Source organism: Trichomycterus rosablanca, chromosome 12 (genome assembly GCF_030014385.1).
Source record: "Trichomycterus rosablanca isolate fTriRos1 chromosome 12, fTriRos1.hap1, whole genome shotgun sequence".
NCBI classification, from domain to species: Eukaryota; Metazoa; Chordata; class Actinopteri; order Siluriformes; family Trichomycteridae; genus Trichomycterus; species Trichomycterus rosablanca.
This window is the reverse complement of record NC_085999.1, coordinates 32,461,965-32,480,291: the sequence shown is the minus strand read 5'-3', so window position 1 is coordinate 32,480,291 and position 18,327 is coordinate 32,461,965. Positions and strand designations below refer to the sequence as shown.

Genomic DNA, 18,327 nt, shown 5'->3' with positions numbered 1-18,327 from the left:
GAAGCGTGGTATCGAATCCAGCCTTGCTTTACCGGTTCGAAGCTGAGTGGCTATATGAGCAACGATTGGCCGGTTGCTCATGTGGGGGGTGGGACAAAGAACCGGATGTGGGTCTCTCTCTGTCAGAATGCGATTGCGTTCTCTGCCGGCTGATTGGAGGCGCTTACACAGAGATGGGAGAGGGTGCCCTTAGGGTGTGTCTCTCCGCATGCAACGCTAGGTGGCGCCAAACTCGTCAATGTGTGGGTGGCAAAGATGCATCTGGCTGCTGCTCGTGTTTCGGAGGGGATACGGGTTAGCTTCAATCACCTCCGTCGGGGCAGGGTTCGGCATAGACAGAGAGGAAGCACGATGCTAATTGAACAATTGGATGCGCTAAAAGGGGAGAAAAAGGGGTAAAAAAAAAAAAAAATAATAATAATAATAATAATAATAATTGTTCTTCTCTATTGCATGTAAACAATATAAAACATACAGCACTTGTGGTCTGACATTTTTTTAATGTACAAAACATCGCATCATTTATGTACAAGGAAAATGACATGTATGCATAAAGGTTACATAGAAAAAAGAGAAGAAACAAACGACAATCTGAAACCAGTGTTTACCACAAAACAAGATAGTTTTAGTATAAAAGAGTCCTTGTAAGCAAGAGTGTGGTAGGTAGTTTTTCTGATGCAAGGCCTAGGGAAACGACTTTTATAAAAAGGTTTAGGCAGCTTTTGGGTTTAAGTTTCCACAGAAATCGTAGTTTTACCACAGTGACTTGATTACAAACAACTTGATGCTTAAAGAAAGTGTTAAGCAGTTCCTCTGTGCAAATGTGGCACTGTTACTGTTGTTTATGTAATGCAAAGTAGTAATAGGTCTGACATAGAGAAGCACAATCCACTCCTCCATTTCTTGTGAGTGAGGTCCATGTCTGCAGAAATATAAGTTTTGTCGTAAATGTGGTTGGGAATAAAGACCTCATACAGAGTTTAAGAAAATGCCAGTAATTTAACAGTCTGTATCCCATGTACCAACAGTGTTTCAGTTTTGTGCACCACCAACTGTATCACAATATACTAGTGCATACACTAAGTATTGGAAGTTGGAATTGTTTTTTTAACTAAAAACAAGACCTTTATTATGGGTATATGCTTACATGCTGTAAAGGCCTTTAACAAACCAGTTCCACATAAATATTGTGTCACTAGAGCAGAAAACCTTAAAAATGATATGCAGTGTAAATATCAGTTAAAATGAAGCCTTGTTATAAATTGATGTCTATTGGTGTATTCATTCTTAATTTCAGCATCAATTTCAGCATTTAGCTCAATTTTGCAATGTAATATATGTATTATCTTGTGTTATTATTAAGAGTATACAAGAGATAAGATAGGCATAGGCATAATTTTAGTCAAGTTTCTTCGAACCATTTTTAGCTTTTTAAGGTTTCTAAAAATGAATCTGTTTGATTGGCAGGCATGTTAAATATCATTACTTATAAAGGTTCACGATTTAACAGGCCCTTCCTGTACACTTAATCCCACCATTATAAAACAGTAGTGTTTTTTAACTTCACCACAGTGCAACAGACACACCAACACACACACACACTTTCACTCTTGTAATGACAAGTAATATCTGCCCTGTACATAAATACTTTTTTTTTCCTCAAATACAAACAAAATGACACCGCCGTCTATCAAAAATGTCCAACATGAGAAACACGATTCATAAAAACACTGTTTAAAAGTTCACTGTGTATAAAAGGAACAGACGAGTCCTACTGAGTCAGACGGAGGTCTCTGACTGCACTGTCAGCACAAATTTGTGTGATTTCGGGTGGACGTACTCCTCGCTGACTCTAAGCTGTGGAATGGCTTTGCTGCTGACCACTAGACAGAAGTGGCAGTTTTTGAGCTGGAACTCATAGCCATGGCGCAGCGGGCTGGTAACCGAAGCCTCACTAACCAGCGTCCACTGCAGAGCTTTCCAGCACTCGCTGTTGTACTGCATGGTGGGACCGGCGGCCAAGTAGCTCTCCAAAAATGCCTGAAACACAGTTATACTATTTTTACATCACTGACCGGAACAACAACTCTGACAAGAAGTTTAAATTAATGAATAAACAATGCCTCTCTACTTTTGCACACTGAAGTAAAGCTCTTTTTAAAAGTTGACTTTGTGTGTGTACAAGTGTGTATACGTGTGTACCTTGGGACTCATGTTGTTGGTGATGCAGAAGGCGAGATGGTTTTGGATGCTGTCCATGCTGTGGCAGTGCTGCTGGCGTGTAGTACGCAGATACTTTTGCAGGGCACGTGCCATAGAGGGGAAGATGGCCTGCGCTGCTTCACGTGCCTCCATTACATCACCTGGAGGTTGCTTTTTTTCCTCTTCCTGCAAACGCTGCACATGTGTGAAAGCCTCTTCTACTGCCACCACCAGACTAAAGGGGTAGAGATAAGAGAGAGGAACAGACAGCACTAAATTGACCTTTGAGTCCCCCAGTGCATTCATTAATAATAAAAAAATAGCATGAAAATATTAATCTTTTAGATAAAGCTGCCACTATGTGAAAAAAATGGTAAATTCTAGTTATAATGAATTTGAGTCCTTATGTTTCTGGTTTCGTTAGCTATTTTCTCATCTTCCCTGTCATATTAAAATGTATCTTACAATCTTACATAAACTTTACACTCTTGCTCAGTTTCAAACTCTCCAAGTCTTTTCTTACCGAGCTTTGCGTTTGCGCACTCTTCTCTCGTAGTCGGCCTCCTCGTAGTAAACCTCGTTGTGGCTGGCATCCCTTTGCCGGGCAGCAGCAGCTATCTTTGCACGAGACTGACTCGCCGCAGCATCACTGCCAGGACCTGATAAAATAATAAACAGCATAACAGGACAGGTTAAAATCTTAAAGATCAGAACGTCCACTTCCACAATTCAGTAGCTTTAAGAATTTCTATTTGCACTTTATTAGTTATTAAAATGTATTCAGACCTAACAATTTTCTCCAATCACTGCACTTTTTACATTTTCATTTCAGAGCTAAACTTTTAAGTAAACTGGAAAATCATTTATGATTACTGTAAGTGAGCAGCTAAGACATTTATCAAGATTTTAGATAAAAACAGAACAAAACAATCTTTAACATTAAAGTAGAGGAAACAGCATGCAACCTTATAGCAGAAACCAACAAGGGTCAACAATAAACTCTCACTTTTTTAATTAGGCAGCATTGAAGTAGATTATGTTTAAACATAATCTCACATTATTTTACTTCTTTTCCCAGCTTTCCTGTTTCATGCCATTATGCAGATCGGTACACTTGAGAGTAGGGTGCTAATTGCCCTTATCCATGGGAGAGACAGAAATGTCCTGCCCACCTAAAGCAGCTTCGTTGGCTCTTGGATGCAGTTGGTCATGGCACTGAACATGACTCACTCACCCTTACACTAGAGAACAGGGTGTTTTTTTTGCTACACCATTTAAGAGCCATAGTTTTTGCGCCAGATGACCTTCCTGATCACCCAAAATAAGGTGTTAAAATAGTAAAAACATCACTAACTGTGAGCTGATTTGGCATAAAGTTAAGTAAGATAGAATGTGGGTTAGGATGCAGCAACACAGCTTTCTGTGGACAGATGATTATGTTTAAATGAACTGAAAACAATAAACTAACATTTTAAACTAAATACATTTTATTACCCAGTGTAATGCCGGATATGTGCACACACATTTCTTTCCTATCTCCTCCTTTTTATTCTCAGTTTGTTCTAATATTTATTTAATAATATTTAATTAATTCCTTTTCTGCTGTTTAAAAAGTGCTCAGTTCAGTTCAACTAGATGAACACAAGAGGGCAGCAAAGTCCACACATCATTCAAATTCCTTACAGACTCTGAAGCAAGTGTGTGGCTCTAACAGATAATCTCAACAGTACAGTCAGGTCGTTTTTATTCCTTTTTTATCTTCAGGGCAAAACATAGTTAAATGTTCCTTACAATAAACATTAGCAAACAAACTTTGTCTTTCAATTACAAACCCCATTTCCATAAAAAATGCAATAAAACAAGTCTGTGATTTGTTAATTTATTTAAACTGAGAAAAGTACAACAAAAAAAAACCAATTTAATTTGATGCCTGCAACACCACAAAAAGAAGGCATGAGGCATGACAAAGGCATGTTTATCACTGTTACATCACCTGTTAACAGCACTTTTTTAACATTTGGGACCTGACAATACTCAATATCACGGTTTTGCAGGTGAACTTTGTGCCAATTTTTGCTTGATACAGTTTGGTCAGTTAAACAATTTTACAAAAACCTAGTTCTAAAAAAGTTCTAGATAGCAGAAACAGAGTATATATAGAGAAATGCTGTGGGTAATAGCTCAGTGGTTAAGGTACTGGACTAGTAAACAGAAGGTTGCCGGTTCAAGCCCCGCCACCACCAAGTTGCCACTGTTGGGTCCCTTAACCCTCAATTGCTCATCGTGTTCCGCTCATTGTGTGTAAGTCGCTTTGGATAAAAGCGTCTGCTAAATGCTGAAAATGTAAATGTTAAGTGGAAACAGGTGAAAACCATCAGTAAACAGGTGTTGAACAAAGAAGTGCTAGGAGAAGCAGGGGACATATGTGACTCAGCAGAATTCTGGGTAATGGAGTCCATACCAGTCTCTAACAATTCCAAAGAACTGACTAAAATTCCCACTGCTGTGTGTGTCTGTGTCTCTGTGTAAGTGTGTGTAACTGGGTCCTGTTTAGACTGTAGACTGCTTTTTTGTAAAAAGTTTCTCTGTTAGTTAAACAGCTCATCAGTAACATGACAGATGAACATGTTATGAACATGTTATTGATAAGCTCGTCAATGTTCGGTCCTATTCAGCTCATGCAAACGCTGTATGAACTCTTGATGGTGAAGATTCCCTCAGGACAGGAGTAACACACACAGTGGGTGCTAGGTGCATTCCATGGTTTTAACTTACAGGCTGAAAGAAAGCTTCTGGGATTAGCTTTAAATGGTGCCAAAAGACAATCCAGAGAAACACACACACACACACTTGAATATCGAATGACATACCAGATAATGATAATGTAGCATTTCGATGAGAATAAATGTTCTAATATACTCATCTTACTTAAACTAAATTCATTTATTAATATTGACATAGTTAGAGCATCAGTACAATGAATATAATAAACAGTGAAAATGTAATGAAGAGTGATTATTCTGAATCTGAACTGTGAGATTGGCATAATGATGAGTCACGCTGCTGGGAACAGCAGTGTCTGAATTCCAAGGTATTGAATCTCTGGCTGGATTCACAAATACAGATGGTATTTGTGGTATGGTTGTACGTGAACCTAGCCATGGGGGCTTGGGGACTTATCAGTGCACCCTTAGTGCTGGTCCCAAGCCAGGATAAATAGGAGTGTTGCATCAGGATACGCATCCAATATAAAACTGCCAAATCAAATATGAGGATGAAAAATCAGTTGTGGAGCCGCCTAATGGGAGAAGCCGAACAGAATCATTTATTTATTTTTATTTCATACCAGTCAGTATTTTTTATTGTGCTGGTGAATAATAAATTAAATAAAAATATTGATGTACACAGATTTTTAAAAAGCATTATTATTTTATTAGACCATTATTTATTGTTGTGATATTTATTTTGCAAATGTTTTATGATTAATAATTTTATATAATAACCTGTATATTATTTTCAGCATGTCGTTACTTATATAATAGTCTATATAATAACCTATATAAAATGAAACTACAACTATATATTTTGAGCAAACTATAAAAGGTTATAATTTGCTTTATCAACATTCCCTCCCTCCATCAGCAGTCCCTACTGTTGTTGTCATGGCAATGAAAGGATGGTTACCACAAGTACCTAACATCTTGATTACTGGTTTCAGACCAGCAGCATTTCAGTTCCAAAATAAGACATGCTCTTTTATAGTGGAAAATAAAAACATTTAAAAATAAAAACTGGATACCAGCTCTAAAACCAGTATCACCTCTGTGTTGGTGGAAAATGATTATTAACAATTTTTTAAACTGTCATTGTCTCTTTTTTCTATTTTATTTATGCATTTTCTCCCAATTTAGCGTAGTCAATTTGTCTTCCGCTGTTGGGGGATCCCTGATTGCAGTCGAGGTGGGTATACTGCTGCTCACACCTCCTCCGACCCACCCGCAGCCCTTAGCAGAACCCTTCTTCACTGATGCACTCTGCACAGGCGCATCTCTATCTGCCAATCAGAGTCCTTACACAGCGTTTGAAGACCTCACCCACATAGTCCGGTCATACCGCCCTAGCAGAACTGTGTCTGCTGCAGACACTGCCAATTATGCCCACTAGATGGTGCCCAGCCGACCGGTGGCAACGCCGTGTTTCGAACCAAGGAGTTCAGAATCTCGGCGTTGGTGTCCTAGCGGAATTTACTGCTGCGCCATCATTGTCTCTTTTAATCTGCATTAGGGCTCTGAATACAAGGCTCTATAAAGTTGCTTTTACACAACAGCTTCTGTTTAGTTTAAACCAAGATATTCACCCACAGAGCATTACTGAGTACAAAACTCACCATCCACATCGTAGACCTTCAGAGCAGCCAGGTGCTTGGCTGTCCGGGTTTTTGCTGCTGTCAGCAGAGCCGCGTTATGCACTGAGAAATCCTTATAATAATGTTCCAGCACCACCAGAGCTGCTCTCTGAATACTACACAGGGAAACAGAGAATAATATATGATGTTATTTGTAGCATAATTTATTTAAAATATCAGATAAAATAGATAGATATGCGTGTCAGGGCTCATGGTCTCTAAAAAGTCTTCATTTGTAAAATGTACATTAGAAGATATAGCATATATTTAAATAGAATTTTGAATCTCAGCTCTGCTATCAGCCAGCAGCTAAAGAGATAAGTGACTGGAGTGATGCTCAATAAAAAAAAATTGATTAAAAAAAGTAAGGGGAATGTACGGCAGGAGAAAGGACGTGATAAAAGAAGGAAAAACAAAGAGACGGACGGGTTTGCTGGTAACTGGGTGATTAACGAACAGCTTCAGTCTTGGCCTAAATCCAGGAAATGATTTATGCATGAAACAGTAAACACACACACACACACAATGGTACAGTAGCTCTATACTGTATTATGTTCAGATAAAACAATAGCACCACTGACAGTCAAAAGTAGCTTTTTTTTTTTTACCACCATGTTACATCACCTTTCCAACTTTTCTGCCGTTAGCCAGTGAAACCAGACCCAACACATTGCTGACCAGAATAAATTAAATGAAAAATAAATTACACAGAAAGTGTAGCTAGCAAGTCTCTCGCTGTGAAAGTATTACCAAAAATACCAAATAAATAAATAACTCACTAGATTTTTTTTCACTAGGTTTTGGTACTAGACTGAATTTGAGTCAGATTTATGTGGCCAATTATCTTAAACTTACAAAAAATGCAAATGATGAAAACTTATTAAAAATACATTAAAATCATAAAGTATTTAGAAATCTGTGTCACCCATGACATTTTAATTCAGTGTTTTGCAACAGACCAAATTCCCTTGGAAATTCATTAGCAATAAATCAGGCAATCGCTATGAAAAATACCTGCACCTCTAAAAATGCCCATAATCATTTCTAGGACACTTATTAATAAATCAGGACCAGCTGCAGCTGTATTGAACCTTCCCAGAAGAGCAGGCTTGTATATTACATTCAACTGCACAGTAAGGTTGCTGGCTAACAAGACAAAACCATTTTATGGTTGCAAAAGTTGGTAACATTTTGGGGTCAACAAGATTGAAAAGCTACAATAAACAAGCATCCCATAACTAGAAACTGGCATGACAGAAGAAAGCATTTTTCTACATCCTGCCACAGATTTAGGTGCCAGTAAATTGCAGAATATTACTAGAAAATTATAGGTTAGGGATCTGTAATACTTTAAGGGTGCTTTTTCCCAGTAGGATCTGTTAACCTTGATTTGCTAGCTAGCATTATGGACTTTATAATGTAACCTTAGTTTAAAAAAAAAAAAAAAAATTTACAACGCTTTTTTCCCACCTTTAGCAAGGATGACAAGAATTCAGGAGATACGCTGTGTGTCCTACAGTTCCTGGACTGCCAGTATTCAAAACAATCCAATATAATTCACAGAATGTTTGTTTACACAATCAGGATATTTTGTTTTTAATTACAGTACCTGAGTTGGCCTAGATTGTAATGCCGTGTCTCTCCATCAGTCGATCTTGTGACACACAGACAGAAACACGGCTGAAGTTGGCGCACCTCCAACAACACCACGGCCAGGTAGTGTGTGAAAAGCAGAGTGTCCACCAGTGACACAGCAAACTGGACGATACCCTGATAATTCTCATCCTGTTACACACACAAATACAGACAACAACATTATCAGTATTATTGGTGTCATTGTTATTTCTCGTATTCTACAGTTTTTGCCATTGTCTTGCTAGTTTTCAGCCTTTGGACCTGGAATTTTTGTTAAACTACTGTCAAATAAGACTAAATTAAAAAATGTATTCAAATTTTCCCACATTTTAAGACAATTTCTTCCCTTTCACAGCCAATTTAGTCAGGGCCAATTAAAAGTGATTTCTTTTGTCGCTGCTGCCGAGGCTGTCATGTGCCCAACATGCCCCACTGTCACGTGACAAACATGCACCTGATTGTTTCTTTTCACCTGCCAGAGGCGGGGTCTCACAGAACCCAGTATCGCGTGTGGACAGCCACACACTGCCTCCCATAAAGGGCCTCCACCAGTCAGAAGTGGTAGCAATTGTCCAGCGATGTGGAATTTTGTTTCAGCCAAGACACCTAGCCAATTGTGTGTCTGTGTGGGCACCCAGCTGGCTGATAGAGCTTAATATTTTAACTGGTGGGCCAGCATGTTTTACCACTGCGCCACCCGAGCACCCCATAATCTTCATATATATATACAGTGTATCACAAAAGTGAGTACACCCCTCACATTTCTGCAGATATTTAAGTGTATCTTTTCATGGGACAACACTGACAAAATGACACTTTGACACAATGAAAAGTAGTCTGTGTGCAGCTTATATAACAGTGTAAATTTATTCTTCCCTCAAAATAACTCAATATACAGCCATTAATGTCTAAACCACCGGCAACAAAAGTGAGTACACCCCTAAGAGACTACACCCCTAAATGTCCAAATTGAGCACTGCTTGTCATTTTCCCTCCAAAATGTCATGTGATTTGTTAGTGTTACTAGGTCTCAGGTGTGCATAGGGAGCAGGTGTGTTCAATTTAGTAGTACAGCTCTCACACTCTCTCATACTGGTCACTGAAAGTTCCAACATGGCACCTCATGGCAAAGAACTCTCTGAGGATCTTAAAAGATGAATTGTTGCGCTACATGAAGATGGCCAAGGCTACAAGAAGATTGCCAACACCCTGAAACTGAGCTGCAGCACAGTGGCCAAGATCATCCAGCGTTTTAAAAGAGCAGGGTCCACTCAGAACAGACCTCGCGTTGGTCGTCCAAAGAAGCTGAGTGCACGTGCTCAGCGTCACATCCAACTGCTGTCTTTGAAAGATAGGCGCAGGAGTGCTGTCAGCATTGCTGCAGAGATTGAAAAGGTGGGGGGTCAGCCTGTCAGTGCTCAGACCATACGCCGCACACTACATCAAATTGGTCTGCATGGCTGTCACCCCAGAAGGAAGCCTCTTCTGAAGTCTCTACACAAGAAAGCCCGCAAACAGTTTGCTGAAGACATGTCAACAAAGGACATGGATTACTTGAACCATGTCCTACGGTCTGATGAGACCAAGATTAATTTGTTTGGTTCAGATGGTCTCAAGCATGTGTGGCGGCAATCAGGTGAGGAGTACAAAGATAAGTGTGTCATGCCTACAGTCAAGCATGGTGGTGGGAATGCCATGGTCTGGGGCTGCATGAGTGCAGCAGGTGTTGGGGAGTTACATTTCATTGAGGGACACATGAACTCCAATATGTACTGTGAAATACTGAAGCAGAGCATGATCCCCTCCCTCCGGAAACTGGGTCGCAGGGCAGTGTTCCAGCATGATAATGACTCCAAACACACCTCTAAGACGACCACTGCTTTATTGAAGAGGCTGAGGGTAAAGGTGATGGACTGGCCAAGCATGTCTCCAGACCTAAACCCAATAGAACATCTTCGCGCTCCTCCACCTTCCGCTTGAGGATGCCCCAAAGTCTCGAATATCCGCCAGCTCCGTGATGTCGTCATGGAGGAGTGGAAAAGCATTCCAGTGGCAACCTGTGAAGCTCTGGTAAACTCCATGCCCAGGAGTGTTAAGGCAGTTCTGGGAAATAATGGTGGCCACACAAAATATTGACACTTCAGGAACTTTCACTAAGGGGTGTACTCACTTTTGTTGCCGGTGGTTTAGACATTAATGGCTGTATATTGAGTTATTTTGAGGGAAGAATAAATTTACACTGTTATATAAGCTGCACACAGACTACTTTTCATTGTGTCAAAGTGTCATTTTGTCAGTGTTGTCCCATGAAAAGATATACTTAAATATCTGCAGAAATGTGAGGGGTGTACTCACTTTTGTGATACACTGTATATATATATATATATATATATATATATATATATATATATATACTGTATATATATATATATATATATATATATATATATATATATATATTCATAAATTCATATTCCTTACAAACCTGCACTCCCATAAAACACATGGTCTCACACACACACCTGCGTGTCAAGGATGCGGACTCCATAGAAGAGCCAGTAGGAGAGCAGGAGCAGCAGAGTGAGCAAAGCAAGTAGAGCTCTGTAAATTGCCAGTCGGGGTAGGCTGGCTCGAGGTGTCCTCAGGAACAGAGCCCAGCCTGCCAGTAACAGGATCAGCAGTTTAAACGCCAGCGAAAGGAACAGACCCTCACATGCTGTACCGCAGGCCTGCACTCGTTCAGACCACAGTATCTGTGGCAACACCACAAAGGCCAGCGGCGTTAGAAGAACCACCAATCCCAGGAGCAGCGTCAGACCCAGAGGCAGCAATCTCACAAAGCTCTGCTTCTGCACACCACCCACTGCCTCTTTCCCAAAACTCGCCAGCTCCTCCTGAGAAAGACTGTGGTCTGAGGTACCCGTCACGGCCGTGGTGGTTTCAGCCCAGTTATCATCCTGGGGGATAAACATAGAACAGTCACTCAGGAAACATTGTCTTCAGTCAAAATAGCAATGAGAGGGTCTGAATACTTTTGTAAATAAGATAATACAACTATTGATTTTAATTCACTGTTGAAAACCAAGATAAGACTGATGGGTAAAAATGGCACTCATGAGTGAGTATCTGTGTGTAAATGTATGTTCCCTCTTTTGCTCAGACAGACCCTCATTTCCTCCTGGTTAGCAGAAGAAAAGCAGGAGCTCTAACAAAGAGAACAGCAGCAAAAGAGGAAGTGATAAACAAGTGTTAATGCCCTGCACTTTTCCTTTTTTTTAACCCTCCAACCCTTTCCTCTCATTCTTTCCTAAATAAATCTGTGATTGGGTGTTAACTTTTTGGCCAGTCCAGGCCAGGAAATCTAGACTGGTAATGTATGCCAATGTATTTGCCAGGACAAGTGTGTGTCTTAAATAACTGTTGTACACTTACCAATTGTAAGTGATTGTAAACCTAAATTCACAACAGACAAACCCTTTAATTGTTAAACTCTTGTTGTATAAAGAGACCAAAAGTTCATCCACACTGAACATGTCTCAGCTATGTTCTGTAAGCACTACTGGTAATAAGCACATGAAAAGACAAAGATCTCTTTATAGTGTCTTAATACAAATACAAAAGGATCAGGCCAGCTGGTATTAAAAATCCATTTACCTTACAATGTGGCATATACAGTATGCACTTACTCTAATCATTGAGTTCAGATGTTTCAGGTATATAAAACGATCAAATAAATATAACAAATCTCTCTTTCTTGAACTGAATAAGCAAAATGGCACAACTATAAATCAGGTCAGCTGAGTTGGATTATGTGGGTAACAGGGACAGGTCAATGTCACACTGGAACCTGTTTAGTACTGGTACATAAGCTCTACAATAGCATTAGTCTTTGGCAATTACACAAATATATTACTATTAGTCTGAGAGATTATATTGGCACAAACTACAAAGACAACATGACAGAAAGGCAGAAAGCCTTAGCAGCACCAATGTGTTCGTACACTTCATATTCAGTGTCATAAAACAGCTCTGTGGTCAGAATAAATGGTATTACACATTTGTACTGCAAGCTTCCTAGCTGGGATGAGATACGAATATAGATGTACAGAAATGGTGGGTAAATAAGCAAAACATACTTATAAAAAGGTTAACTAATAAAAATTATTTAATAATATAACTCCTGAAATGCAGAATTAAATTGTAAAATGCACAATTTGTTTAAACAGGATCAAATTTTACTTATAGTAAAATTTCTGTGCAACAAGTTACTTGATAGGAGTCCAAGAGGATGAGTTTGGGTTAGTCTTGTATCCTCTAGTCTGTATTATACAGATAGACCTTACAAAGAATTGTTACTTTTAAATGTGAAATGACTGAAAATACTGCTGATCCAGAGTTTTATATAATAGCAACTTTATATACATCTATAATTGGTAAGATAATATTCAGCATGAAATTAAAGCTTTTTATACAGTTCTTTTTTGTGTATAAAATTTCTCAAAAGTTTTGCACCTTTTTTACTTTATATGATGCACACTTTTATAGATAAACTTACTAAACCTTTTATGGAAGATAACTATTGACTTAAGTCTTAAGTCAATAAAAGCTAAGTGCTTCATAGTTATTTTCCATTTTGTAAATCACATTTACCTTCAAGATATGTAATTTCTGTCGGTAAATAAACATACTGGTACACACAATGTTAAATGTATATATACATCAGATAACAAAAAGACATGTGCTCTGTGAAAGCATTCCTTTCTGTGTCTCCAGTTTCCTCAAGGAAGGGTAAATTTCACACACTGCCAGATGGTGTGACAAGCCTTAATAAGAGGCATGTAAATCAACATGGCTACATTACACCATGAAGAAAAGATTTTCAAGCCAGCATGACAACCAGCCACAGATTAACATTACCTTGCTAGCGCTGACCTTCGGCTTTGCTTTGTTCACAGATACTACATGTGAGTTCAAAGCTCATACTGTTGCCTATATATCGACATGATTAGTGAGGCTAGCTTGACCTTAGCTTGATTCTGCAAAAATGTACTTAATACAATTTTGTGTTAGAAATTATCCCAAGATATCCCGGCTTTGAAGCAGCACAGCAGCCATAGATCATGATGCACCCTCCACCATGCTTCATAGCTTGGATAAGGATTTGTTTCTAAATAAAGCACAACATTTTATCAAAGACATCAGAAACTGGTGGTCTTTTGCAAACTTGATGGATTTTTGTTTGTTTGGATGGTTTTATGCTCAACACTGGTTTTCACCATGGCATCAATGGTCTATTTTTCTTTTTTTGCTTCATAAACATTTTTTATTACTACAGTCTGTTTTTAGATGTAAAAATAAAGAAAAACTGTATGTTCACTGTTACATTTGGATTCTGTTTCACCCTTCTCAGCATCGCAGGTTGTACTCCTAGTGTAATATGTGCCTGATGCACACTCTTGGGGATGACAGCAGCAGTAATGAATAACCTCCATTTGTAGATAATTTGTCTTACTCTGACATGATACCCACACAGTTTATTAAAAATGCTTTTTCTAGCTTAACTGCATACTTTTTTGTCCAGTGAAATATGTTTTATTTAGGGCATTGTTTAAATGAACAACTGTTTCTTGTAAATAGCAGATCACCTTAATACCCCACACCTCTAATCTTATTTAATTTATTAGCACACCTGGTTTTTGGAAAACTCCAATTGTAAAAGCTAAATTGTAGCTTCTGTTGAATAAAGGTCAGGGGTACAAAACGTCAAGACATTTGTGTCCATTAAAAATGCTCAGGATATTAGCATAATATTGACCAATTAGCCAGACCCTGCATATACCCACCAACACCACACATGCACACACACACTTGCACACATAATGAATTCAGACAGACATGAGGACTTGTAAAAACTCTGTGGCATCTCCTGCTGGGAGAACCAAGTAGGTCAGAATGACCACTGTGAAGGAAAAAGCCTGAAGCAAAATATCTGACTCCTTCCTCTCTCATTCCCTCTCATTCTCTCTTCAAGACATGTCATACCCATTTTTATCACCATTGTTCTAACAAACCCCATCCCATGCACTTTCTTTATTAACATCTACACTTGTCTTGAAAAAGGTTATGTAATCTGTAGTAACTGAGGCTGTAAGTTTAATAATACAGGAGAAATCAAATAAATAATAAGTAAGAACATATTATTGAGCAAATGATTAAACACACGTTTACATCATCATTTGTTAAGCTAAGATGGCGTAACAGCTCTTTAAACTCTTTTAATTCTAGTTTAGATCAACACACATGGGCACTACAGTAATGTAGTCGCAGGCAGTATTAGACTGGACTGACCTGAGGCTCTGTGCTAGCGGGGGTCTGTTCTGTGGCTCCAGTTTGCGCTGACAGGCTGCTGATGGTCACGTTCTTGTCAGAGCGATTGCTGCCATCATGACTGCGTGGTTTGTGCCGGTCCCTACTGCGATCACTGCATAACACAAACACACAAAATAAAGTTTAGGGATATACCATAATTATATAATTCTTCTCATGTCTAATTGAACTTTACACAGTATGAAAAGTGAGATGATCACAATTATTTGAAATGATCATGATCTCCTACAGGATTCTGTTCTTATTGACTTACTGCTGTTTCTTTTCACATGACCACACTTTTGTAATACTCACATCAATGTTTCCAATAATATCACAAAGAGAAAAAATGTTGTTGAACTGCTGCACATGGTGAAACAAAAGAAAAAAAACACATTGACATTTGATATTAAATGTTAATGAACTGTTCACACAAAAGATCTCCAACCCATTTTTACTTGCTATTTTCGACATAAATGGAGCAGTGTGTGTCCTGTGGCACTCTTTTTTTGGTGAAGCAGTTAAAACCAGCCGTCGGGACTCATTTGCCTTTGCCTCCTGTGATTTAGCAGCTTAACACAGTTAGAAAGAGCACTAGACTTTACTTAGAATTATCAGACACACATACTGACAGATGGTAGGGATACATTTATTTATTAGGATTTTAACGTCATGTTTTACACGCTTAAGTTACATTCATGACAGAAACAATTTTGTATACCCAATTCACCTCACTTGCATGTTTTTGGACTGTGGGAGGAAACTGAAGCTCCCAGAGGAAACCCACACAGAAAGGACCCGGACCGCCCCATCTGAGGATCGAACCCAGGACCTTCTTGCTGTGAGGCAGTAAATTAAAAGCTGTTTTAGTAAACCAAGTTTTACCAAGATTTTATTTAAAATACAGTAGAGTTGTGGGTTACAGACAGTGGATTATTCAGTATCCAGTGCATTGATTTGTGCAGTTTATCTTTTCCTTTATTGCAGATCTTCTCAAGCTCCATCCAAATGACTGCCAAACATCTGTTTTTTTACTGTATGCTTTGGTTCATTCACATATTGAAACGTGAATTGTGAGATATGTAGAAGGTTCCTGTGTTTAGCATTTAAATCTGCACAGTCTGTGGAATCATTAGTCCTGTTTTTCAAATTTAAAATATTTAAAGCATCTTTAGTATGGTGATTATAAACAGTAAGAAAATAACTGTAAAAAGTAATAATGTTATTAATGAGAGGCCAGGACAGGTTACACAGAAAAAACAGTCAAAATCACACACACTCATATGTAAAAAGAGGACAGAAAGGACAGGTAAGCCAGGTCAAATAGAGGAAGAGTGTAACCAACATGCTCATTAAGCACACAAATGCCCTACTGCTCTGGCTAAATTCCAAGGGCCTCCTGGGACGTTTACTGGAGCTGAGATAGGGAAACCCAACAACAATAGAGGGCAATAACTCACTCCCTGTTCACAGTGGGTCAGCCATGAATGCGTCAAGGCCAGAGGAACACAGGGGGTGTGAAACCATCATAGAACCCCAGTCAGCTGTATTCTTTTAAGACACAAAGTGGCAATTTTTAGAACCAAACTTGACTTGTAAAAAAAAAAAGATGTCATATGCCTGAAAAAGGCAGCTCTGAGACAGCAGAGCAGAACGTGTTTACATCCTTTCTGTCAATCATGTTGTAGACACATCCTCCCAAAAGTCCTTAACTCTACATCCTAAATAGCAAACGTCATCACTGGTGATCAAAGCAATTACCAACAAATGGAAAATTCATTTGTTTTCTACCTATTATATATTTTCTAACTATTTCTAACTACTATCAGACATAGATTTAGAGGGCATGCTTTAAGTATATGTGCATAAATAAGAGGTGAGATCAAGAAATAAACAAACAGCTACAACCAAAATTTTTCCCAATTTCACTTTAAGGTCAGTGATAATGAAGTGTAACATAAGTATTAAGTACAACAAGTAGTAAGTACAACAGAATGACTTATAGCTGAGAAAAATCTCAGCAAATCAAAGATAAACATTTAGAATAAAATTACAGCATACAAAAAAATCAATAAAATTGATTAATCTTTGAACTGCATTTATTTAAATACAGGGCAAAAAATTTAAATCATTGCATTTATTGTTTTTATTTTCATTCTTTTGTAGTGTCTTTTCTGGAATAGAGTTTGTATACAACATGGTCAAACGTATGTGGACACCCCTTCTAAGTATTGAGTTTAAAGGTGTATTAAATTAATTATAAAAAAAAAAATCCCAATTTTAATCCACTCTTTAAGTATCAGCAAGAAAGTCGAAAAGGTGAATGTTTAAATGTGTGTGTAGCCATTCATATATTTCTTACCTGTTCCTGTTTGAGCCTCGTGAGTGGTGTGATTGGCCAGAGTGGACAGAGTCTGTGTCCATGGCAGTACTGGGTCTGTACTACGAACTGTCCAGGGTTTTGTAAGGTGGGGGCAGCAAAAGATGAGATTACAAGACTACCAGCAAGGGGTGACAGTGGCTTTCCAGGTTACGGATATGCCAAGTAGTTATCAAATATCAATCTGTAACAGAGAAAAGTGAAACACTTCAAATTAAAGAAACAAACTAAAAGATCAGTGAATTAGTTAATAAAATATGAATAAGTTAATATAAGTATATTATAATATACTTTTATTTCTACAGACCTCACTTAGCTATATAGAAGCAAAGAAATCACAGAAAGTATGTGTTGATAAAATCTTAAAAAAAGGGTTTTGTACCAGTTAAAAAAGAAAGAAAAAATAGGTTACACCGAACAAGTACACTATATAGTTACAGTATATGGCAAAACAACTTACAACAAGTGTTGAACACCTTATTCCAAAACCATGGGCATTAATATGGTGGCACCACCACCCTCTTTTGGGGAGGCTTTTTACAAGAGTCTGGAGTGTGCCTGACATTGCTTTGTGCACGAAGAAACGATTATACTGAAAGAAAGGGGAAATGGCCTTTTCTAAACTGTTGCCACATATTTGGAGGAATATAATTAATTTGTATAAATTATATGCTTTCAAAAGGGTGACAAAATTTTTCACTGTGCTTCTGTGAATTCCAGAGGTGCTCAGTGAGATGGACAGGGCTCTGTGCAGGGTCACTGGAGTTCCTCTACACCAAACTCTTCAAACCATGTTTTATAGACCTCACATTCATGCTGAAACAGGACAGGTCTTTCCCAAACTGTTGCCCCAAAGCTGAAAGCATTTGGTTTATCTTTTATAGTTGATAAACTATTTCAAACAACTGAATGATTAGGAGGGTCTAAATACTTTTGGTCATATATTATAAGTGTAAAACATATATTTTCTTTATCATGTGACAAACTGTAATCCAAAGCAGCCACTAACTTGAGCTCAGTCAGGACGTAACGTAACTTCCACAGCACATAATTTCCTCACTGATTCTGTCCTGTAAGTATCTGCTGTTCCCCTCACACATAGCACTCTGCCCACTTCCTGCATTCCACAACACCCACTTTCAGCCCTGTCTGGCACAACCATGTGGATTTTACACATTTTATTTTAAAATATATGACTGTTGGGACTTTCCAACAAAAATTAACTTGAACTTTAAGTGAAAGTGTTCTTATGTGTTTAATATATTGATTTGATTAGGTAGTTCTGGTAATAACTCAACTGTCTAACCTTGAATCCTCCCTAAATGCATACAAACCCAAC

General features: G+C 38.4%; 1 protein-coding gene across 1 annotated transcript; it reads right to left on the bottom strand.

The window, feature by feature from the left end:
* Positions 1 to 519: 519 nt before the first annotated feature.
* vangl1 (VANGL planar cell polarity protein 1) lies at positions 520 to 17,032 on the bottom strand. Its single transcript, XM_063005990.1, has 8 exons — positions 16,971 to 17,032; positions 14,591 to 14,723; positions 10,765 to 11,199; positions 8,217 to 8,392; positions 6,590 to 6,723; positions 2,726 to 2,861; positions 2,203 to 2,437; positions 520 to 2,040 (listed from the first exon to the last, which is right to left on the bottom strand). Exons 1-8 carry the CDS (start codon positions 17,030 to 17,032, stop codon positions 1,780 to 1,782), a joined length of 1,572 nt encoding a protein of 523 aa, XP_062862060.1. The 3' UTR covers positions 520 to 1,779.
* Between the last annotated feature and the right edge of the window lie 1,295 nt (positions 17,033 to 18,327).